The sequence below is a fragment of the Anser brachyrhynchus genome (assembly GCF_964034855.1).
Source record: "Anser brachyrhynchus genome assembly, chromosome: 17".
Classification (NCBI taxonomy): Eukaryota; Metazoa; Chordata; class Aves; order Anseriformes; family Anatidae; genus Anser; species Anser brachyrhynchus.
The window spans coordinates 6,563,201-6,588,402 of record NC_137710.1 but is presented as its reverse complement, the minus strand read 5'-3'; the positions used below and the strand labels follow the sequence as shown (position 1 = coordinate 6,588,402).

The 25,202-nt window shown below is 38.8% G+C and overlaps 3 protein-coding genes across 27 annotated transcripts in view; all 3 read right to left on the bottom strand.

The window, feature by feature from the left end:
• Positions 1-1,183, bottom strand: part of LOC308179424 (E1A-binding protein p400-like) — a 48,343-nt gene extending 47,160 nt beyond the window's left edge. For 13 of the 15 annotated variants that reach the window (XR_013940361.1, XM_080559549.1, XM_080559558.1 and 10 more), the window contains exon 1: positions 1,066-1,183. The gene's annotated coding sequence lies outside the window, so the exon portion shown is untranslated. The other 2 variants (XM_080559556.1, XM_080559557.1) reach the window with 2 other exon arrangements.
• A 128-nt stretch (positions 1,184-1,311) lies between these two features.
• LOC308179425 (E1A-binding protein p400-like) lies at positions 1,312-25,196 on the bottom strand. 11 transcript variants are annotated; one of them, XM_080559572.1, is made up of 31 exons: positions 22,153-25,196; positions 21,400-21,616; positions 19,904-20,110; positions 19,524-19,664; positions 18,986-19,064; positions 18,198-18,533; positions 17,776-17,912; positions 16,868-17,037; positions 16,548-16,722; positions 16,321-16,457; positions 15,339-15,525; positions 14,250-14,413; positions 12,756-12,925; positions 12,096-12,257; positions 11,733-11,788; positions 10,991-11,286; positions 10,187-10,389; positions 9,874-10,046; positions 8,669-8,865; positions 8,257-8,368; positions 7,874-8,026; positions 7,023-7,106; positions 6,499-6,627; positions 6,015-6,059; positions 5,757-5,910; positions 5,088-5,323; positions 4,751-4,921; positions 4,149-4,285; positions 3,592-3,667; positions 2,985-3,104; positions 2,150-2,443 (listed from the first exon to the last, which is right to left on the bottom strand). In XM_080559572.1, exons 3-31 carry the CDS (start codon positions 19,955-19,957, stop codon positions 2,357-2,359), a joined length of 4,341 nt encoding a protein of 1,446 aa, XP_080415698.1. In that variant the 5' UTR covers positions 19,958-20,110; positions 21,400-21,616; positions 22,153-25,196; the 3' UTR covers positions 2,150-2,356. The 11 variants fall into 11 exon arrangements, with proteins under 11 accessions (XP_080415696.1, XP_080415698.1, XP_080415697.1 ...); XM_080559571.1 differs by having other exon boundaries at positions 19,904-20,089; XM_080559573.1 differs by having other exon boundaries at positions 19,904-20,089; positions 21,469-21,616.
• The window catches only part of PUS1 (pseudouridine synthase 1), a gene marked incomplete at its 3' end in the record, with an annotated part of 4,123 nt that continues 3,808 nt past the window's right edge, over positions 24,888-25,202 (bottom strand). The window contains exon 6 of the mRNA XM_080560241.1: positions 24,888-24,938. Within this exon, the coding sequence (XP_080416367.1) occupies positions 24,888-24,938 (51 nt within the window). The remainder of the gene's footprint in view (positions 24,939-25,202) is intronic.

The window sequence follows — 25,202 nt, the reverse complement described above, 5'->3', positions numbered from 1 at the left end:
CCCTTTCTACAAAACTTCAAAATAAACTGTCTCCAACATCAAAAATACCTGCTCTTTTATGTCCATTATTCCTAATGTTTCAACGCTTTTAACACAGTATTATGTCCTCCAGACCAGAATAGTTCCTCATAACGTAAAGTACATTCAATCAATGATAACTAAAAATACAACAAAAGAGTGTATAGACCATTTGACTTTATTGTTCTAGCCCCTGGACAAGAAATGTGTCATGAAAAGTCTCCCTAACAAATTAATTGAAAGTTTGAAAAAGTATCATGCCTAATATTTAATACTGCCTCCTCTTTCATTCTGAACACCAACCACTTAAAGAGATGAAAATCAATGCTAACGTGCATTTGATTTTAAATGCCATTTATTGAGCCAAGCTTTCCAGAAATCCAAACACATTCTGGTTTTGAATTTCAGAAAAAAAAAGATTCCAGTGACGCGCACCGACAGGCAGAATCGGCGCTGGGAGTAGTGCAGGGATAGCACCAGGAGAAAGAAGAAAACTGCTTGCTGTTTCTTCGGTTTGTTTTGTTTTCCCCAAAGCTCCCTCATTCCGCCTTTGGCGTTTCGGACCAAACCCAGCCGCGGCGCGCTGCTGTTCGTCCTGAACTTGCAGCCGGGCTCCGAGCGGCAACAGGCAGCGAGGCAGCAGCCGCTCCTGCCCTGCGCCGGGACAGCCGGGGGGGGCTGCGGGGGTCCGGGAGCCCCCAAATCCGCCCCCTCCCGTCACGGCTCCGCCAGCCCGTTATTTAATTACCCCGGCACGAAACAATTAAGATCCAAACGATACCGCCTATCGCCGGCTCATTACCCTAATTACGCGCGCCCCGCTCGCAGGCACCGCAACGCCCCGTGACGGGCCGTGAGGGGCCGCGGGGCCGCCTTTTGTGCGCCGCGCGGCGGGGGGGGGGGGGGGGCTCCCCACACGGCCCCGCGCCGCTCTTCCGCTGCCCCCCAGGCCCGGCCCGCTCCAACACCGGGACGGGGCCCGGGAGGACGGGGCAGGGGCGGAGGGGAGCGGGGCCCGGCCGCCCCCCCAGCCCCGGCCGCACTTACCGGGCCCCTGGCAGGAAGCGGGGGGGGCCGGAGCGGCGGCCGCTACCAGCGCCGGCAGGAGCCAAACCGCGCCGCTCCGCGCATGCGCCGCCGCCCCGCAGCGCACGGAGACTGCGCCGCCCGCCCGCGCATGCGCCGCGAGAGCCGGCGCTGGGGTTGGGGTTGTGGCGGGGTTGGGCCGGGGCTGAGGGAGGCCTGGGGGGGCTGTGAAGTGATAGCCCCGTGCTGGTACGCTGGGGGTGCTGGGGTAACGTGGTGCTGGCTGCTGGTTGTGAGGTTTCGTGTCAAAATCACCAATAAAAACTTGCCTCTCACCTGACTGACTAGAGCCTGCTCACCTCGATCATGGCCGTAAAGCCCTACGAGGACGTGAAGAGAAACGCAAGGGAGAAAGAAAAAAAAATACCTCGGGGTAGTCTGGTTACAATAAAATACTGCCACCTCCACCATCGTAGAATCGTTAAGGTTGGAAAAGACCTCCAAGATCACCTAGTCCAACCATCCCCCTACCACCCATGTCACCCGCTAAGCCCTGTCCCCAAGCACCACATCCAACCTCTCCTTAAACAGCCCCAGGGACAGCGACACCACCACCTCCCTGGGCAACCCGCTCCACTGCCTGAGAAGGAAGGAAACGCTCTGCTAAAATTTAAAGAAAAACATTAAAGAAAAAAAGCCACCTGATAAAGAACAACTGCTGCCATTTACATAACAGAAATACATTTACTACTTTTAACATTGGCTGGTAAAGATGCCACATGCTGGAATCCAGGCTGTATGTGTTCCAGGGGGAGACAGGTACCTGCTGCCTGCCACCAGGGTAACTTCTGTATTGATTTCATCTGTGCCAAAGAAATCACTGTAATCTGATGATCAGGACTTTGTTCCTGGAACTTTTTGCGACTAAATCTAAATTTTAGAAAAAGAGTTGTTACTAGCTAAAAGTATAGAACGTGTACGTATTTAAGATAAAATTGAAAAGAAGTGACAGAAAATGTAATTTTAAATACCAACATATTTGTATGTAATTAAAATGAACCACACTGTTTTCTGAAGAGTAAAGGACTTAATGAAAGACTATTCTCCCATCATTTTCATGTATTGCCAATTTAAAAGTGAACAATATTTACTAACAACGTGAGGCATTTATTTTCAACAGCAGAATGTAAAGTAAAAGATTAGCTAACATAAACTGAATCATCTAAAGTATCTGCATGTATACAGTTGTCATCAGACTGAGAGTCACAACTCATGCTGTCGAGTGCTTCTGCTTGAAAAAACTGACAGGGAGTTACGGGTTCGGCTGTGCTGCAACAGCCGGTACTGTGGACATCTGCTGCAATGTAGCTGTGGCTGGAGTGAGCATACTTCCTGAGGCCTGTAAGTATCATAAAACAAACTATTGTATTTTTTATGTTTACAAGTGTTGCAAAGTGACCACAGAAGAGGATGTGAAGACTTAAGAAATTCTTCCACTGATGGAGATAAATACCTTGAATGAGAACAATTATATTAGTACCGTCAGATGACGTTTGTTCCGCTCTGTGTATGGAATGCCTTTTTCATAATCATAAAATCCACTGTGGGATGAAACCCAAAGCCTTGTATCTTTAAGAAGGAGCTTGTCTATCCTTGTTTGTCGAATAGTGTTCTTTTATTCTTGAACAAGACTGTAATTTTAATTTACGTTTAAGTCCATCTCCAATGACCTCAGCTCAGATAATACCAAATGCTCTTGTTACTCAGCATCCCAGTTCTCCAGATTTGTTGAGAGTCCCACAGGCAGCCTCAGTGAATTCAAAACAGACGCCATAAGTGCACATGAATTACAGAATCATTTAGCTGAGAAGAACATGTGTCTCTGCATGAGAGTGAATTGAATTCACACACCACATGGCAATCATGGTTTTGTTTCTCACCTGTGTTCCCCATTGTGGTTGACTCTGAGTTTGGACTTGCTCCACTGTTTGTCCCTCATCTTGCTTCTGAGGAGGCTGCCACTCCTGCAGCTGTGGAGCTACCCCATCTTCAGTCAATGCCTATGACAACAGAAGTAGGGGAAGGAGAGGAAGCTAACTCAATAATCCTCTTTAATCGTTTTAACATTGAGTAGAGCAAAAACATGGTTGTTACCATGAAGTCATGTGAAGATTTATGCTGAAATGAATTCCTATTTGTCTATACCAATAATTGTGACAGAATATTCTGACTGGACAAAAAAAATTAGATATATGTAACACAGTTGCCTGTCTCTGACATTGCTAAAATACCAAGGTGTAAGAGAACAGATCTGGAACAGAAAACTGATAGCTTTGAGGCACTGATAGAGGGGATTAGGCAGTCAAATCCCATATTGAATAATTTTCAGGCTTTCAAAAACCCTTATAATTTTTCCTAATCTCCAGCCTTTGCAATTGTTTTTATATGAAAAAAAAAGTAATTAAAAAATTTGAAACTTAAAAGAATTTTGAAAATATATTAAAAAGAATTAACAGAATGGAATAAACGTGTAAAAAATGAACAGACCTTTTCCATCGTCGTCATGGGCTCTGCAGAGCTGGAAACAACTTCAGACATAAATAGCTTGTCATAGTTGCCTACACTGAAAGTAAATAAAATAACTTACACTAACAGATTTTTGTGCAACTGTTTTAATATTGGTGACATTTTAGGACAAGGAATTTTAAAAGTCTGGAATAGAACTCTGATTAAGATTTGACAGAACTGGGGAACTGGGGATTAGCAGGGAACTCCAGCCAGTTCTCTACCTAGAAACGTGATAGCTGTATTGTTGGACCTAAGAACAGAGTTAAGGAAAGCCTGGGCTGACCCTCCTGGTATATCACATGGAGCAGTACTAGAAGCTTTTCTTTACATCAGCAAAATGCAGATTTGATCTTTGACACTAAATGCACTACTTTAACTCAAGGCTGATTATCATCACAACACCTCTGACAAGAGAAATGCCACTGTGAAATACATTTGTGCTTAAGAGGAAACAAAAAAAATCACCGATCAAGCCACCAATGTGATTAAATGTTAAATCTGGGAAAAATTGTAATTGACGGTAGAAGTAAACTTACAGAAACCTGTTTGAGAAACTTCTTTTTCTAGCAGTCATTGTCATCAGCTCAAAATGATTCATATAGATTTGATTATGCTCAGAATTCTTGTCTTTAGAATAGGCTTGTCTAACACGAAGAGGATAACCATTTATGTTCTGGAACAAGTAGAAATTGAAGACACAGGTACCAAAATAGTCACAAATGCCCTCCCTCAAAAAACAGTTTACAATATTCATGACTGAAGACAATTCATATCCTATCTCTTAAATAAAAGATAAAATAAATAGCTTCACGGTCTTCTTATTTGTAATATTGTGGAGTGGAAAGTGGTACATTCAAGGTCATAGTATTCATACAGCAATAGGAAAGTTAATATTTTTAAGTGTAAGGAAACTATAAAAAATACATCCTATAGTAGCCATACTGACAGGGGAAGATACTAGCATTTATTTGTATAAAAATAATAAATATAGTTATGATTCTGCCTATTAAACACTGGCATAGTCCACTAACAGCAATGAGGAATAAACAAAAAAATAACCAAACAACAACAAAAAACCTGCAACAAGTAGGTTACAGGTTTGCATCATAATGTAATGCATATCACAATTGAAACTCACCTTTCCTTCTGCACCTACAAATGTTTTTATGTAATGATTTTGGCATTGTTCTGGGGAGCGATAAACATAGTTACAAGAGTTAACAACATCGCTGACAAAGTCCCAGTTCACTGTCTGTGCTGGCGACAGGATAGCAAGGTTTAAAGGAAGCGCCAGTAACTCTTTCACCACCTAGGGAACAGAGAGAAAGCTAGCGTCATCCTTTAAATGCTTTTTTTGAGCATACAGATATGTATAAACGCATGTTAATCAAGATCTACAGAAGCTGTAATAAGCTTCAGGGTAACATTTTTTTTTTTTAAATCAATGAAGTTCTGTTCTGAAGACAGAGTCTTACTTTTAACAGTGCCACATCTTCACTAATTAGCCATGCAGGACTATCTTGCCGAGTGCCAGCAGCTGACTTGATGTGAGCTGACAAAGGTCTTGCAAAATACGCTTGCTGTTTTACCAAGAGGTGGGCCTTCTGGGCTTTGCTCTTTTGTCGTGTTTTCAATGTTCTTGGAGTCACTTGATCAAAAAGTGAAGGTGAAGGAATCCTTCTATGGCAATGCTTCTTTCTTTCACCTGAAGCTAATTGACAAAGTACAATTTCCAGTAAGAAGAGAACTTCATGCAAAAAGATCATGACAGAAATCTGACTACTACAAACGATCTGACTAATGATAAGCCTTTCACAATAATTTTCTGAATGCAAGTACCTTCAATCTATGGCCTACTACTACTGTATGTGACTTGATCAATCGTTTTTAAATAGCTTCTCACTTCAGGAATTAAATACGCTTTTTTAAAAAAAATAGCAAAGAAAAGAAGAAAAAAGTCCCTCTGCTCTCACTATATTCTACTATGTTTTGTCTAAGCAATGTCAAGCTTAACAGAAATAACAGTACATGCATGCCTAAATTTTAAACTACAAATGTAAAGGTATTCTTGCAAAAAGAGGTTTCATATCGTTTCCCACAAAAATGTCACTGCATCTTCCAATGCAATTCCAAATCCAACTTACAAGGCAGATCTGTTCTCTGCCGCTTACGTGCCTTCCTGACAAACGGAGGTGGAAGCTTAGACTCTGGTATTGGGGTACTACTGTACATCAGACACATAACAGAATCAGTGTAGACATCGTTGTGATTCTCAGGTACAACAGGGGGAGTCCAAATCTTAAAAACAAAATTAATAATAATAAAAAAGAAACATCACAGTTTGCCATTAAAGTGTTTTTACGTAAGGTTTCCTTCAGATAAAATAGGAGTTGTTGACTTACAGGCATAATTTCTACTTGTCCATCTGGTCTTTCACAGACAAATTCCTGTATGAGAAAAAGAATTTTTGATACCCCAATGCACTGTTCACCGCAGAACCTAGCATTTATAAACATAAGCATGTTTGCAGTAACTATAATAAAAAAAAATGCATTAGAAAAAGATAATTAAGAAATAAATCTTAATTTTCAAAAGGCAACATATTTTGCTCAGTCTCCTCCTTCAGTTAATATCGTCTTGATATATAACTGCTGTTTTCACAGGAGGACTGTGGATTGGTGGGTTGACCTGGAATTGCAATCAACTATTCTACAAAATTACTGCTGTCCACAGAGTGACAGCTTCACGTTCAAAAGAACAATATTTGTGTAAGGGTACAAGACGAGTACAATAGGAATTTTACAGACGTCCTTAAATACACAAAGTTCATAGTTGCAATATGCAAGTTTTTTGAGAAGCCGGGACTTGTAGATCCCTTGATGTTACCATGTTGTAAGCATCCTGTCTGGTATAGGTTAAGAGTTCTTCTTTCACTGCCTGCTGAGTTTTTTCTTTTGCCTTTTTCAGCTCCTCGGCATGCTGGTATTCCCATTTTATGTTTGCAGTTTTTAACTCCTTTTGGGAAAAAAAAATTACACTTTAAAATATTACAGCTTTTCACAATAAAAATGCTAACAGCTATGAATTGCCACAGATTTGAGCCTGGTAACTACATCATAAATTCACTTTTTATAGGCTAGTAGTGATAGCAAAGTTAGTTAAACTGCGTTTTCACTCATGGGCAAGGGCTTATGCCATTAAAGAGAAAGTGAAATATGTCTACCTGTTAGTTAGGAATCAATGTGTTTTTAGAGCACAATCATTTCAAGCAAAATTTCAGTGCTCCTAAACAAAAACAAACAAACAAAAAGGAAAGAAAAGAAAATCTGGCAAATGTTGGGGTTTTCTGGTTTTACAAATTTAACTTTTGTTTTTATTAATTACTCCAAAAATGAAATACAGTCCCTTACCTTGCTGACTTTCTTGCTTTTTTGATCATTCATAGTATGAGACGATTCCAAGAAATTCATTGCATATTTTTCAATTGGTGTAAGCTATTCAGAAAAACATTTTGTCAAGCTGCTAGTTATTTAGCTTTAGAATTAGAAACACATATAAATAACCAGTGATTTAAAAGCAAACAAACAACAACAGGAAAAAAATAATAGTGTATTTATTTCGGTTGCAAACACTGGCACCGTGATTAAGGTAGAGAAGAGACCCAAGGACCAAAATTTGGCATTCTGGTCCCTAGTTAGTCTGCTGACATTCCACCAGGATCACTGAGAGTAGGCTCCAAATATTGCCCACCATTTTGCTAACTGAAAAAAAAAAAAAGAAAGAAACCCATCCAAGTTAGTCTGCAGACTCTTGACAGCTTGTTAATAAGCAGGCTGTTACTTGGGTTGTGCACTAGTAGCCAAAAAAAAAGGAAACAAATTGGAATCCGACAGAACTTAACAAATGCTAAGAATAGTCATTTTGTGAATTAAAAGAAAGAGACCCAAAGCTTCTAAGAAAAAGCACAAATATCCGGCAAAGCATAGGGCTGTAAGACAAGTTTATAACACAATTTAGTCAAAAGCAAGTCACAATCTTCAGGAGAACATTTGGTGACTGAAGTGTTTCTGTATGTGAACAGATCTGCCAACAAGCTCTGAGTACCTCCCAGGACTGTTTCAATATTTACTTTTACACAGAACAGTTTCATGTAAGTGGAGTGGAAATCAGGTACTTTATGAAAGCCAAATGGCTCGTTGCACAGGATAGTAAATATTGAATATCTTTAAAGGTTTTTGTAAATCCAGAGAAATCGTCATACCTGATCCACAAAGCTAGCCAGCTCTTCTAACTGCGAAGGAGACGTGGTATTTCTTGAATTATACAACTCTGAATCTATGTCATCTCTTATCTCACATCGTGTCTCTTCTGTAAACTTTTTGGAATCCTCTTTTCCACACTCAGTACAAAGAACCTAATGAAACACGTATCATGCCAGAAGTTTTTTAATCATCTTAAAACTCAGTTTTAAAACAAGTCAGGCTACTGACACATTTGAAACCTTTTGCTGTAGGAAATGTGATTTCATTTGATTAAAACAACAAAAATAGTTTTAAAATAGTTTAAAACTCTGACTCTGATACAGTAAAGCACTTTTTTTTTAACATGTCAGAGAAAACATTCATATTCTCAATATTGAAGTACCTGAGTTAAAAATTCTACTGAACAATCATCTCCCTGAGTAGCCACTTCTTGAATCAGATGTTTAATACCTTTTTTCAACAGCCTTTCTTCTACAGAATTACCACTTACAAGCCTGTAAAACAAAGAAACATATTAAATACTGTTCCCTAGAACACAGTGAAACTTCCTGAAACTCAGTTGGTCCATTTCTAGTGTTCCTCAACTACCACAGTGAGCAACAATGCCAGTTGAGGGACCACCAGGTATTTTTGTGGTATTTTTGTAGAAAACTTTGTATTCAATTTTAGTTTCACAGAGGAACCAGATTATGTAGACTACAACAATAACCTCAGACAAAAATCCTAGTTTCCCCTAGAAATATCATCGCTCTATTTTTCATTTTAAAACACCTATTTGTCAGTGTAAAAGTCACCTGTATATGTGAATATCTCTGCCTCTTGCAGTTCTATCACACCACTCTTTAGCCTTTTTATCTGACAGTGGATCTAAATCAATATCATAGAACACAACAGTGTCCGCATCTACATGGCTGACACCTGTAGGAGGAGTGTGGGAAGAAACAATAGCACAGAAGAATCTCTTGTCTTGGTTGAAGCTTTTTATGGATTCCTAAAATGCAGAGACAAATAACCTAATTACAAATTCACATTAATAAAGCATAAATCTCTGTACAAACTTTTTCAAAACATGAGAAGATCAGAAAAGCCGCCTTCTGATTAATTCCTAAACATAACTTAAAATGTTGGCAAGCTTAATACATCTGAGAGCCCATGTTACAGATCTACGCAGTTCAAAATTAATTTATGGAGCATTAAAAATATCAATTTATGGTGCATTCAACCTGATAAAATCTACAGATCTATGACAGTAGTCATATTTTTGTCCTATGACTAAGCACACCTGACTGGGTTATTACATTCTGTGCATGCTTCATTTTTCTTCTCTATTGACTAAATTGAATGCCTTCTACTGTGCTGACTTGTGTTGCTTTAAACCAAAGTACTCCTTTATGTTTTATAGTGCATCTGACAGAAAACATAATAAGGCAATCTGAAATCAAAAGTAAGAAAAGAATAACGTATCTATATCACTAATGTTTGCTCAAACGGTAGGCCCCAAAGGATACCGAGAATCTTACTGGGGAGGGAAACGAGCATGCTTTGAGTTTACCCTCAGGCAATGCCAGGGCACTCTACAGAAACAAAAGCCCCTGGAGTAAGGCTGAGGAAGTACCAACATAAAAACAGGAGCTATGCTTGAAGTGTTAGTAATGTAGATGCCTACAGACACGGAAAGTAAAAGCAATTATTCAAAACACTATTGTGAAATTAAACATCTGTATTTCAAGCACAAATTACTCATATATATATATATATATATAGGACAACTTACGGCACATCTCTCAGAAACACCCTGGATGCTTCATCAAATAGTAATATGACTGACATATTTTGTACATAATTAGGTATTTTGTGCTACAGATACATATATATTTTGCTTAAATAACTAATGAACTTATGCAAATAAATTCTTTGAATGTGTTAAATGACATTTAAGCATTTTCCCTCCCACTATGAACATCTATTCACTATTAACTTGAGTAAGAGGTCTTCTTACCAGATAATGGCAACTGTGAGCATCAGTCTTATCAACTCTTACGTATGTGAGAAAATGGAAGTCTAAGAAAAGCTCCAGTATATCAAGCATTGGAATCATCTGCGTCAAAATCAATACACGATGCCCTCTTCCTTTCAACTTCTGAAGCAAAACAGCTAGCGCTTCCATCTTGCCTGTTTATGAAATAAGAACTTGAAGGTTCTGCAGATAGCATTTAGCAATTACAGAAACTGTATTTGAACAGTTGTATAAGGTGGCTTTGTGTGCGTGTTGGTTTTTTTGGTTGTTGTTTGTTTGTTTGTTTTTTTAATACCTGAATCAAGCTGCACCAGTTGGGGGTCTGGAAACTGTATAAAATGAGGCCTTGCTATCTGCTGCACTGGATGGAAGAAGGGCAGTAGCTGTTCCTTCAGATTAAACTTGAAGACCTTCATTTCATGGGTATATGAATAAGGAGGATTTGCTACATACAAACATGGAGGAGCAACAACTACAGCTGGCAACACACAGAGGCCTCTAAAACAGAAAAAGCAAACTTTAATATATTATTTTTTAACATTTTAACTTCTTAAAAACAGTAAGAATGCAGATGTCTCCATGGAAGCATAAAGGACTTGGCTAAAGGTAGTTGAAAGTAAATCAGTAGATGGAAGTTTTATGTTAACATCAGGGAAATATAAAAACACTCAAGATCAGAAGACATAAGGAAATTACCACTATCCCTAAAGTTACCAAGACAAGCTTCCCTCTAACTTACAACTCCCATATTTTTGGTAATAATTCACAACAAAAACAAACAAACAAAACAAAACAACAGCAAAAACGAAGGTATGTCATGCTTGAAAATAGCGAATTGCTATATAACTGAAAACAATTGCCATGGAACTATTAAGAGTTTTAAAATTTTAGGATGATCTGAAATTATAGATTAGGGATGCAAAGTCGATTCTGCATAAATGAATTTAGCCTGCAGTAAGAATAAAACAAGGCAACACGCTTATCTCTTTTGGATATTTATGTTAAATAAACTGTTAAATGCTATTTTGAATGGTGTTGGATGGTAGCATACACCCATTAAAATTTGTGCAAAGACTGCAGATGGATTTGTCTCAATTACCTAGTAACAATATCCTTCAGGGCAATCTTTTGGTGCTTTAGTGTCAGAATGAGTTCTTCCAGTGGATCCTTTAGAATCTCCGAAGTACTTGAATATGGAAAGCAATATGCAAAGCCAGCCCGGCCCCATTTGTTAATCCTGGCAGGATAATGCTGAGAAATTTTTCTTTCATTGATCCATGAACAAGTTTCTAACAAGTCCCTGCCATACAAGGGGGTTCGGGAACAACGATGCTCATTCCTCAAATATATTTTGTCCAGGTGTTCCTTTAGTTGTCTTTTTTCTCCTGTGGTACCCTTTAAAAATAAAATATATATATATTTTTTCTGAACATATTTTGACCAGACAGAAGAAAAGAAATCTGTGCAGAAGAAAGATGAAAATAAGATAATTTAGTTAATGTGAGTGTTCTTTGAATTCATATGAAAGGAGAAGCAAATATGAAAAAAAAAATAATGATTAGAATAATATCTGTCCTTGCATCACAAACATTAAGTTTGGTATTTAATGGAAAATAAAACTGCTTTCCTACTCTATGCCTACCAGAAAAAAATATAATGGCATTTCAAAACACCATTGGAGAGTCCACTATGACAGGTGGATGAGACTAGTGGATGCTACATACTTTAAAAATAAAAGCTTTGTCTATTTCAGTGAACAGATAACCACACATGAATCTTGTATATGTTACATTGTTTGTGATCAAGTAAGTACTCTATCATATAAAGAGTTAGTGTAATACCTGAGTTGGACACCAATGTGTAGATATCAATCTAGATTCAGTGCTTGAGTCATCCACTGTTATAATTAAATGAATTAATAAATTCATTTTTCCAGGAAAGCAGCAAGACAAGAAAAATATTTTAGTGAAGAAAATTAATTCCATTTAATTTCACAGACATGACATTAAAATATTAGGATATTCTAGCTTCTATGGTTTCCATTTCTGAATAATTCAAAAATGGAAAAGAAAAAAAAATTGAGTTCAAGCTGATCAATGAGCTTCACTGAAGTTCCATGCTCTTCTAGAAAGAAACAAATTTAAAGACAAGCAACAGATTCACTGTTTAAAAAAAATAAAAAAGTGTACTGCATAATGTCACACCTTGTTGCTTCAAAGACTGTCTACCAACAAGCAGACAGAATTGACTGTAAGACAAAGTAAAAGTTTTCCCTCTAAACTGTAATGTTACAGGTTTCTCTGGCTGACCAATTCTCTCTTGTGCTCCAGTAGTGGAAGCCATTGGGCCGAGTACTGCCTTGCTGGCTGTTAAGACAAAAAAGGTACAAAGTTTAAAAATAATTTCCTCACTGTAAACTAGAAGATTTCATGCTTACCTTACACTTATGTGCTGTATTTCCAGTGAAGAGGAATTTTACTCCAGACATGACTCCTGGGTTGCACTTAAATGCAAACAGACTAGGTCTCTCTGTTTGTTCTTAAACTACAGGCGAAATGTTCTTTCCTCAGTGAGGATAATTTCCTAGATGCTAAATGTTTGACTGGTATTTCACATGTATATTTGTATGAATTGATAACGTACAAACTTTGTGAGGGCTTCAAGAATCTGCACAGGTATATTTTATGCAAAGTTATTGGAGAAGACAACCACAGGATTAGAGATTTTTCTCCTTTACTGTTCATTTTTAGCAATGTAAGGAGCTCTTAGAACAGCACAACCTTATTTCATCCAACTTTGAACAATATAAAAATATGTAATTATATGAGAAAGTCAGAAAGCAACACTTTATGTGTACCACACACCTTTTCTATGCTGAAATTCTGAAAACATGGCAAGGGGTTGTCGTCTTTGTATTTTCTCATGCTGGTCTGCCATAACCGTTGCTGTGTCCACTGTCTGCTGCAATTGAGACCTTGTGAAGACTCGAGTCCTGCCTTTGGGTTTTTGTCCATACTGCACTGGTGTAAATAACCTAAAAATTAACAAATCCATCTTACTACACATATAAAAATCATACATGTGGAAGTTGTTAGTCCCTTCATCCTAATACACGAATTAAGTTAAAAAACAAATAGTTTTAATCAGTAATCTGACCTAGAAGAGCTGCAGAGTGTACAGCAGGAGAAATTTTGCTTCTCTTGTGGACTTAAAGCATGCAGAGGAAACACAATATACTATTAAACGTAAGGTATGCTGAATGCTCTGAGGCTCCAGCCATCTCTGAAAGATTATGTGAAGGAATACAAGGAACACAGATCTCTCAAATACCTTTATCATCTTTGGAGTTTGGAAACACCAAAAAACCTCCCCAAAAGATACTAATAAAGGTCAAACTTCTTAACAAAGCAGAATCTTAACTGTGGCTGGGTGCAATGTAAGGACAAAAAGCAGAGGATCTCTACTTCCATGCATCTTGAATGTCTACAAATTATTCATACAGTCTGGTTTTAAAAACACACTGAAATTTTAACAGCTGACTTCACAGTAATTGTTTCATATACACTACTTCAGGGAATCTAAAGGTGTCTAAACAGCAAAAGAATGAGATCTGTTTCTGTTTGACTTTTTTTTTTTTTTTTTAATCTCTCTCTTCCAACTCTCAGATTTCACTAGCTGACAAATCTTCATTCTGGCAGAACTGCCTAATAGAACTAGTGCAGGACCTTCTCCTTGTCATCTGTTCCAGCCATGTGTTACACAAGCTGTCTTGGAGCTAATGTAATTCTGCTGTAGAATAAGTCAGAGCGATGTTTAGGTAAACACTCTACAATACATTAATCTGATAAAAGCAAAGTATGGTTACTGAAGTCCAACACTGAAAAATGACTCTCCCAATTGATTTTCAGATAGTAGGTTCAATAGAATAAACAAAAGGTCAAAATTCATCAGCAAGCCTCTTTTCCGCCCATAGAAAGAAAAAAAAAAAGAAGAAAAAAGATTTAAGTGGATTGCAAGTGCATCTTAGTGTTAAAATGAATTAGGAGGAGAAGATTTAATTATTATGCTTAGGAAACTCTCTACAGCAGAAATCACTTCCAATATTCAACAGACTTGAAGTCTGTTGTGTTTCTGAGTTTGGCAAGAAGGATCACAAGCGAGCCTTCATAATGGAAAAGAACTATCAAGTGGTAAAAGGCAGTTTGCTTTCCCTCAGAAGACTCAAATAGAGTCCTATCAGCAATCAGTTTGGAAATAAAATAGCAAGACAAACAAATGCATCTGAATGTACCCCCTCAGCGCTCACAAATATTATTCATTTTCACCCGGTACTTAAAAATCACTAGAACATTGCTTACCTATTTGGTTTGAGTTTCACTGGCTCGAGTCTGGGTGATGAAGGAGAACAGTAGATCTCTTCAATAAACTTCCTAGTTACTTTCAGTTTTGGCAGCATTTGTGCTTCATAGCGAGTCATTTGGTCTTCCATCCCAATCACATCAAAGAGAGACCGGTCTGTGTGCTTAAGAAAAACAAAATAAAGAAATATTCTACTACCATTCCAGTGCAGCTATAAAAAAGTGATAATAATATTCCACATTATCTGATGATTAAAAAGCTCACAGCTGAAGCCAGAACTAAATGAAAACTTGGAAGAGTCAAGTATCATGTGATTTTGCAGAGAGCAGCTGCAGTTACTTTAAAAGGTTTCAGCAACCTCTACCATGAAAATAGAGTATTATGCTCATGTTACCAAGAGTCAACAACAGGACAGCACGCTCGGATTACAAGCTCTGCAGTTAATCCAGTGCCTGTAATCAAAACATTTGTCTTCGTAGAACTGAGATTCCAGTCTCATCCATTCCCACCTTGATACATTAACCCTACTTCCTCCACAAGCCCTTGACACCCTCCTCCCACCCCAAAATAGTTTTCCAACAGGCTCAACTGAATAATTATTTGAATTTCCCAGAAAAAAAAAAAAAAAAGGAAGAAATCTCTTGCAATGTAACTTCAACTGACTACGGTTACAACTAAACTGTGAAATGAGACAGCTTCTCATCTTCAGGGCAGTACACAGCTTAATTATGCCCTTGCTGCTCCTGAGGACAGGACAAGAATGGCACTTTTCCCTCGATTCCAAGATCCAATATTTTAGATTAACTGGAAACTTTAAGCAAAAATCAGAAAATGGAAAACGTTGCAAAATAGTCTGACCTTCTGTGATAAGGACAGCAAGTACCCAGCTTACCTACTAAATTCAGTACTGCCATGAAGTCAACAGGTACTATTTATAATCGTCGTGGTTGCTTCTAAGAATTAAAAGAATTAGCAATTCACAGATTTTGAAATTTATTGGAACCTGACTTGTAATATGTTGTACTCCTAAACCACCTGCTCTCCCAGTCAAATTAAATCAAACACAAGAGAGTTACTTCCCTACGTACCTTCCAAAGATCCCATCTTAACGCACTCAGCACTAGAGAAGCGGTTCTAAACTCCAGTGTCTCTAGCACAAAGGAAGAGCTGGGAAGCCGGGGATTTATCAGATCAGGATGATTACACACCCTTAGGAGCTGCATCAGAATATGGAGAACACTGACAAAGTCCCCACTTCTAAGACATTCTTGAGTTCTGTTATTTAAAATGAAAATATAATTATGTTTTTTAAAGTGCTTTTTAGGAGCTTAGGTCTTTCTGCGCATTCAAATTGTTTTTCTAAATAAACCCGACAAAACCAATTTATTGAACTTACTGTAGTATGACTTTAAAAATGCAGTCTTCCATTCCTCCAGCTTCTCTCACATCCACACAAACTTTTAATAGTTTATAGAATACATTCTGATTTGAAAACTCACATTATTATAAACCTGCAGTTCTTAAATACCCACTATTTCAAATGAAAGTAGCATGAAATAATATACAAATACACATTGTCAATATTAAGGCCATGTTTTTTAATGCCCGAGTAAATACCACTTTAAATCATCAAATTCACTGTAAAATGTAAACAAGGCACATTAGGAAAGTGAAGTAAAATATAAACTACGATATTCAGTTCCTAAACAAGTGTTAAACAAAAGCTGTGGCACATGCCCAGTTGCCTAAGTTATAAATATAGAATACTGTGTTTTGTCCCATAATCTGCAAATACTGTTCATTTATTCTCCTTTTCACCTTGTAAAAGGATTAGATATAAAAAAAAAACAAACACAGAAGGAAGAAATTACTGAACGCAATTGCCACTTAGTGTAGAACATGATTAGCCTGCACAGCACTATGATTATACCACACACTTTAATCTTTTGGTTTGCCCATGACTCACTTAAAAATAATATGCCAACAGTTAAGCTCTCTTACTGTAACTGGAATGCTTCCTAACTTATCATTTCAATAATTGAGCAACTAAGAACAACTCAACAGATGTACCTGGGTTGAGACAGGATGTCTTTATACATTGACTTCTGTCGTTTAGAAAGAGTACACATCAGCACATGCTCATATTTCCTCGCTAACTGCTTCTCGACATGAATTTTGGACCTCCGCAAAATAAATGGCTGAACTACCTAAAAGAATACAAAACAATAATTTCTTAATTGTGTTCCCCCAGAGAAAGAGATACTAGAATTAAGACACTATCCTCAAGGGAGACATACTCTCTGCAGTCTTATTGCCACTGTCTGGTAATGATCCTCATTCCCTTCTGCAGATGCTACCTTTGTAAAATCCAAATAGAATTTGGAAATCTCTGGGATCAGGAAACAGACAATGGTCCACAGATCTTTTAGGGCAGTAGGCAGAAGTGTATCCATCAAGAGTAAGCGGTGATTACTATAAATGATGAAGATAACAAATAACATAAAATTTATTTCATAAATTGAATCACAGCAAGAAAAAAAAGTTTTAAGTACTGAAGTTATTTCAGCAATTATCTAAGACAAAAGCAAAAGGAAAATTTGTAATGAATACTCCAGACCTGTGGACACTGAATACTGCATCCCAGTGCTTCTCTGTCAGATTATTACCATATTGCCTCTCGTCTAAAACTAGGTACCTCCATTGCACTTTCATGAATGCCTCATAGTCTTCAAAGAATTGCTTGCAGGAGACAACACATATGTTAAAATTGTTGGGGTCAATCCATTCCTGCAACATAAAAACACAAACATCCTAAAGGGATATATTTTTTGACAGATATCAGAGCAAAAAGAGGGCTAGAAGTTGTATTTTGTAATAGCATCATTGGAGGAATCCAAGAAGTTCCTTGCAACTATGGAAGTCGGAAAAAATAAAAATAAGAGGGGAAAAAAAGAAAAACAGGAAGAAACAGGAAGAAACATATTTTGCAAATAAGTGTAATGGAATCGTGAAGCCTGGAAACAAATGCATGGTTTTTAAACTAAAAAACACACACCAGACTTCCTGTTGCTTCTTCTGGATTATACATCGGTTTCTCAACCAAAAAAAAAAAAAATACACACAACACAATTTCTTAATAAGCTTCTGCAAATACTAAGATGAGGTAAAAGTCATTGGAACAAAGATGGAAGAGATTAGTCATTAGTCAAAAACATCTGTACAAGGAACATCATGCCAATAAATAAATGCGCACTAAAAAGGCTAGCCACTGCTGGTCATCAAAACAAGTTTTATCGGTAAATACCACACTCTGCTTTTTAGCCAGCATTCATGAAATGAGAAAGTATCTTCATTCTTCTTGTGCTTTCTGTATGTTACGTAACAACAGAGAAAATGAGATTGTGAGATCACCATCCTCAAGTTTTTAACCACAATGGTGCAAGTGGGACTCAGCCTGATACTTCCTTTCAGTGTAATGCTTACCTTACTCAGAAAACGTGTAGATGAAACTATGTTTCATAATACCTGTCCAGTTTTTAGAAGTTCTCCTGGATCCCCAAGGTACAGAAGAATTCTCAAAGCAGGACACCAGCATTTCAGTTCAGTCTCCCACTTCAGTACATTAAAGTTTTGGGAAATAACAAGAATAGGACCCCAGTTACCTACAGAGATAACAAGTTCAACGTAACTGGAAGTGACTACATATCACTTCACAGCTTACAAGAAAAGGCAACTGTGTACATACAAACAACATGCACTAAAACTCAATGGCAGGAGTTGTCTCTCTTTTTGTATACAAAGTATTTCAGATGCATTTCGTTAAAAGCATATTAGCATATTAAACATACACATTAACATACACATATTAAAAGCAATTTTCTTCCTTACCGAAAATACATTCACTAATGAACTTTTAAAATAGATATTGAAAGGTCTATATTTCATACCTTCATTACATGCCAGGTGGGCAAAAAAAGCTACAACTTGCACTGTTTTACCAAGTCCAGCTTCATCAGCCAGAATGCCATTAAGATTCATCTTACAGAGCTTTGCCAACCACTCTAGTCCAGTCTTCTGATACTCTCTAAGAGTGCCGTGTAACAAAGATGGAGTATTGCTTTTTACTGCTGTCGTGATTTGAGCACTGCCTTTGGGTAACAACGCTTCTACAACTGCAGCCATGTCTGCTAAATCTCCCATATATTTCTTTGCAATGGGCAGTAGGTCTGTAAACACCACATCTTCCGGAAGGCTCTCTTTCTCGACCATAGAGTCTCTTATTTCTGCACAAAGTAATAAAGTTAATGGCGCAGCCACATCTGAACTGAGCAATCCATTAAAAGGTTTGATGCCACTTACAGCTAAGCCAGAGTCTAAAGAACATAAGAAATCTACACTATAACGTAAAAAACAGTTTATGACAAATGATTACATAAACAAGGGCAACCTGCAGTGGGACACAGGTGCACATATGACAGTTTTAGTGAATTCAGTCTCATTCATGGCCCCCAAGGGACCCTGATTGATACAAACAAGAACTCAGCAACAAAAAGCCTTTACAGTGCATTCACCAAAGCTTTAGTAACACACAGGAAGTCAGAGAGCTAGAGAAAGGAGATATTTATAACTCAAGAACAAAATATTATTTTCTTAATATTTATTTTGGTAAGCTTATTTTGTTACTACTGGCATGTCCCACAATATTATGCTAAGAAAAGCCTGAGGTCCTTATTACCTTTTTTTGAGGTGTTCTGGCAGTTGAATACTTCCGTTCTCCTCTCTTCTAGCTCTACTTGCAATTTTAAATCTACCACCTAAAGTAGAGAGTGCAGAGGAAAAATAGCAGAAGAAAGTGACAAATATGAATGCACTTAGCTTTAAATACAGCTGTGAATTGTTTAGCATTTCTTCAATGGTCAGACAGACATCCAGACATGGCTACAATGCAGAGCACTCCAAGAATAGCGTGTACAAAACTGACCATTAATAGCAGTTATCCACATAACACTTCAGAGCTACCCCAAAATAACTTGCATCAAAACTTTTAAGTTCACAGTGAGCCAACTGCACCAATGAGGTTTAGTAAAACACTCTCCTCATGACATATAAGGCCTCATATTATTCACGCAATCGTAACGTGAAGCTATCTTTACCAAGTTATAATATTCACCAAGAGGACTGAACAAAGGTCAGTTGTAAAACTCTTGTTGTTACGATCCACGGGGTTTTTATTCGGAACTTCTTTGGGGGGGGGGGGGGGGGGAGGTATTTACCTGCTTAATGGTGGACCAGAAACATTCAATTTCTCTAGCAGTAAAAGCAGCAATAGCCTTCAGTTGCTTCTCTTCTCTCTTTTTGCATGTTTCCTTATGAAGGGTCAGATCCTCATGGTAACGATGCACACTTATAATTAGCTGAATAAAGACATACAATTATTGTAAGTTTTCACTACATGTATTCTATCTAATAAATGTGTTTCTAAAGAAAGAAAAAATACAATCCCTTTATAGATACGCCCTAAACTTGCCTCTTCGCTGTGTTTGTGAAAACAAAAGTCATATACCCTCAGTGATTAAGTCCTAACCACGGAAACGCTGCCTATTCTTCCTACCCACAACTCCTTTTCTAGTAGGAAATATCAAATTCACATTACTCTCTTGGCACTTATCATCTTCCATCTTCTTTCTTGAAGAAAATCTGCTGCCATTCACTGCATTTCTTCCAAAAGATAATCATGGTGTGATTTGCGTCGTGGGGCCTCTTGGAGTTTGGGCAGACGTTTCAGAGACCATAAACCTGCTTTCCTCAGTGTTGTTATTCGCTGCAGAATTTCATTTTCCTTCAAGCAAGATCATTATTACTATTGCACAATACAAAAGCAAGACAGACACTGTGAAAAGCGTTACACAAATAACCAATACAAATGATTCTGCAGTCCTTGCAGATATTCTACATGGCCTGAAGTTGCACTTTATTAATATCTAATGAATAACCCATCTTTTGTAGATTTACATAAAGCTCTATGAGGAACTTTGTTGTGGGGCAGTGTTACATCAAATCTGTAGAAAAGTTTGAGATGCACTGATACTCTCTCTAGAGAACTGTATTTTTTCCTCCTAAACTATAGTATTTCTAAACGTCATCAGGAGAGCAGGGTTGATACAGTGAGAATTTTCATAAAACTGAAATGCCCTGCCAAATGGCAGATGGCCAGAATTCCCTAAAAAGTTCATATACAATTTAGTTTATGGCATTTTTATTAACACATGCAAGCATTCTGCAGCTGCCGGTGAGTAAGCACAAGCAATACAAATTTTCATTGCGATTTTTCCTCCCTGAATCTAAATATGTTCCACAAAATATTAAAATAATTGATTCTATTTAATTAAATCTCCTTCTAGGATATCATTAGAAATACAAATTCTACTTCCCCAGAGAATCTGCCTGATTTCTTCTCATTCCTTTTCTTTCTTCAAGAAATATTACGTAGCATGTCTGCATCTCTAAAAACCACAGGAGAGATACTGCTAGCTACAGAGCATTTTAAATTTAAATGAACACAAAGTTTTATTGTAAAGTGAGATTTAAGCCATTATATAGTTCAGTTGGGCGATTTGAAACAAATTATTAGTGCTTGGCAAAGTCCTCTGTAAAAAATAGTCAAACTATTTGCTCCTTTCTCCCAGGTTCGAGCAATGCTGTCATCCACAAAGTCTCAATACAAAGGAAAACACTGCCTCACAGTGAGAGGTTAGCGTGGTGCTCCGTCTTGCTGTAAATAGCAATGTACCTGCAACTTTGCATACACATCCTAAACTTTCTCCACAACATGAAATTAATTAGATTCAATGAGAATCCATCAAAAGAATCTTTAAACTGAGAGTTGGGTAGCCATCGTGAATCGGAAAAAAAAAAAATGCATGCTTTATGGATGTAAAATTTCAAGAGAAAGCAGCAGCAGCAAAGTGCCAACAATTAATCTTGTCTAGACTTTCCAATAAGACGATATTACCTCTTTCGTTCTGAGGATAGTTTTCCCAGTATTCAAAGAGAACTATTTAATGATGCAGAACAGAGATCAGCAGCAATTTCAGTACGTATAAAACAGGCACTAAAAGCCACATACAATATACTATGCAAATCTGATACCTGTTGCTGTGGGGAAACTGGAGCTTGGGCCAAAAGCTCGTGGTTCTTATCATGATCTGCTGGTCGTACCTGCTGAAGAAAAGCCAGGTTCCTGCTGCATGAAGCAGGTGAGGAGCTATGCAGGCTTGGTGAATTTGGTTTGTTTTGCTGTCTGCTTTGCTCCTGGCTGATCTGTTGAGCCATGTGAGGAACAGGAAGCATTCCACCTGCAAAGGAACTTTTAAAAATCACCATTTCGGTAATTAGAACAGCAGAATATTAGAAACAAAACAGAAAGAAGTGGCAGTGCACGCTGGTACATCGATGGTCAAATCAACTTCCTAGCACCCCACCAGACAATTACACACCTAAAAGCTATGAAGATACAAATCAATCAGCACCCTGGTCTAGTATGTATTTATCACCTCTTTAAACTGACAACACAAAGATCTTCTTTTAATATAACATCCTACAGAGGGGTGATAATGAGGCAACCAATCTCCATCCAAGTATCAAATGACCAGAAAGGAAAAACTTGGTGCAACAACATCAATTAAAGAAATGAACAAATTAGGCACAGAGGGTACGAGTGTTAAGCCCAATGCATGGAAAATGAGACGTGCAGCACCTACATTTCCAGGATCTTCTCCTGAGGGCTTTTAGGTCTTATAATAATTAGTATTAGATATAATCTTACAATTACAGAAATTCTCATTAAAGCAATTATCTTTAATTACAAAACTCAAGCCTTATATTTGATAGCAAATACTTTACCATAAATCATTAATATATATGAGATTTGTCTCTGTTATTTTAAAGGTCTTCTTTCTTTCTTTCTTTCAAACCGTTACCACTGTCAAAAGTCATTATGGCACTGAAAGAAAACATTGAAAAATAGAGGATGCTTCTGCACCTAGCAGCAAGAGATGCCCGACTATATGTAATGGGGAGCGATTTGAACGTAATTTTTTCCTGGGAGGAAGAACCGGTTGGTGCTGTACATAAATGCTTAGTGTTCGTGTTGCACACAGTAACCAGACGGCCGGGGCTCCTGTTATCTCGGTCTTTATGTGAGGGCTGGCTTGGAACTACAACGAAATTAGCCGAGGAAAGCGTCCCGTCACGAACGATGGGGCCGCCCGCCGACCCCCCCCTCACGGCCTCCCGCCCTCCACCGCCGCCTCCCCTCAGCGGGCGCCCACCGCGCGCTCCCGCGGCCCCAGCGGGCACGCGCGACGGCTCCCTCCCCTCAGGAGCTCCGCCCGGGGCCGTACCACTGCCGCCTCAACGGGGGGAGCAGCAGAGGACGGTGCCACCTGCGGGATGGGGGGGGTGAGCACGGCGCATGCGCGAGGCAGCGCTAATGGCGGCTGTGACGGGCGCTGGGGCTTGTAGCGGGAGCTGAGGGAACCCTCAGGAGCCCCAGAGAGCCCCAGACAGCCCCCAAAGAGCCCCAGACAGCCCCCAAAGAGCCCCAGATTGCCCCGGCTCCCCTCGCTCTGGCAGCAACCGGGCCGCTGGCCCCAAGCTGAGCGGGCACCGATGTGAGCCCGCCGTCCCAGTGCCCTGACAGAACCGAGCGCCCCACATCAACACCCCGGGCTGAGCACGGAGCGTGCCCCAAGGGGCAGTTTTAAAGCTTGAATCGCTTTTAGAGCCTTTATTTATTTATACTCACGTCCCGAGCCACAAAGCCACTTACCTGCACAGAAACCAGAGCTCAAACACCCAGCTCACGATCCCCACGAAATAAAGCAGAACGTGTAACAGGAGGTAAGAAACACCCTGGGTTTATTATTATTGTTTTTTCTCCATAGGTTATAAATAGAAATTCCTGTTGATTTCAGCTGAGCCACTGGTGTCAGTTTTGATGCCTCTATTTTTAAGTAAATAAAGGCATCATTCTCAGATTGAAAGGGACAGAAAGATAGAGCTTTGGACAGAAGACTAATACAGACTAGGTTGACAGTATGAGTTAGCAAAGGATGTAAAAGGAAAATCTAGGTAGAGTCCCTCTCCAGAACACTTACACTCCTGTCATTCCAAAACAGTATGGCCTTCACATAAACAAAAAGCTCTGATTAAAATCCAGATGAAACAAGCAAATCCCTTTTCAAGGGACAGCTGTACTTTGGCCAAAAAAAAATAATCCAGGAGGCGTAAAATCAGAAGCCATGGAATGAAGGCACAAAGAACCGTCTCCTCTAAGAAGTAACTACCATATTCAGTGTGGACCCCCAGTTTTGATGCACATCTTTGTGCTCGGGACTAGTCTGTATCCCAAGTTGACAGGACAGAAAGGAGAACAAGAACTCCAGAGTATGCAGATCCCAGAACACAGAAAATTAAAACAATTTCCCAGAGGAAGACAACACTCATGCTCTTCCCTTACCACTGATCAGTGCACACTCCTCTACTCTGAGCAGCTTGATAGAAATTACGAATTCACACATACAAAGCAAATGCAGACTTGATTAAGCCCCAAGGAAGTCAGCACCATTCCTTTCACACATGCTAAGTTGAATCAACCCAGAATCTAGCAGATGGCAAGCTAGTTTCCACTAAAAACAGAAATACTAAACCAGCCGCAACACATCTAGTGAGCCACCCCAGGGAACACTAGAACTTTCATAGCGGCACGCTTTGAATTGCAGTCCTGGCAATTAATTTACATGTGTTCCTCACATCTCAACTGCAGGTCTGTGAAACGACGCCTCAGGCAGTGGATGCCCAACTACGTACGTAGCTGCAGAGCTACGTTCTTGAGCCTGCCCAAGCATGAGGACAATAAAGGGAGGATGACACCTTTCAAATATAAGGTCTTATCTTAAAATATGTGGTTCAATCCATGTTCCAACATTAAGACCTCTCACTGAGTAAGGAATCGTTTCCTCTAGGCTTGCAAAGCTTTAGAAAACATGGTAAGTTTGATTCAATAGCAAAAGAATTCACAGCAGTTAGCATGATGATGAATTTATACCCCACACATGTTATTCCACAAGAAAGCCATGGATGGCATGGAAGATAAAAGCTTAAAATGATGTTTAGAGATCAGGTTAATTAAAGGTGAAAGGACAATAAAAACTAACTTGAAAGTTCATGGAGTCATACATTCATAACAATCATCAAAAAAGTATATTAAAATGTTTTTCCCCATCTTTATGTAAAGATTATACATATTTAAAATACTACTTCCAGGTAAGCATGTAATAAAAACATTATTCAAATAGCAGTTAAGACATTCTGCATTACAGGAATCTTTTAGAAAGCTTCTTTCTTGTTACACTTTTTTCAAGTATACCAGGCAGGTGGATCAGTCAGTGGTACCAACAGCTTCTTTTACTCTTTCTACGGCAGTTTTCCCCACCCAGTTTTTCCTGGGCATCTGGTTCTTGTTCTGCATGCACGCAAACCTCTGCTTTACTGGGTTCTTGGATTAGGATGGCCACTTTTTTGTAGACAAAGTGAGCTGCAAGCAGTAAGGGTCCCAGGTCCAAACGCTTATTGGCTCAGTCAGAATCATCACCACAACCATCGCTGCCTTCAAGATCGCTGCTGCTCTGAAATGTAAAACGGAAAACGGTGTGTCAGTATTTCATATATAGCTAACGACAGACCTAACTCAAAAGACATTGACCATTGACTTCAAACTTCTCCAGAAGTACAGGAAAATGCAGCAAGATTTGCCAGTTTATGACTCTGCAGTCAAATCAGCCAGTGTTTCAAAGCATTCCTTCCTCTTCCCTCAACTGCCCCATGCAAAACCCTGCATAAGTAACACTCTAATTCATTCCACCAACATCAAGAGCACGCAGACTGAAAAG

Coding starts and splice junctions, on each gene's coding strand:
- LOC308179425 (XM_080559563.1), bottom strand. CDS start 21,633: ATGGTGATTTTTAAAAGTTCCTTTGCAGGTGGAATGCTTCCTGTTCCT. Junction 12,258..12,755: donor AGAATTTCAGCATAGAAAAG/GTGTGTGGTACA, acceptor TTGTCTTAACAG/CCAGCAAGGCAGTACTCGGC. Junction 6,628..7,022: donor AAAGCAAGAAAGTCAGCAAG/GTAAGGGACTGT, acceptor TTTTCCCAAAAG/GAGTTAAAAACTGCAAACAT.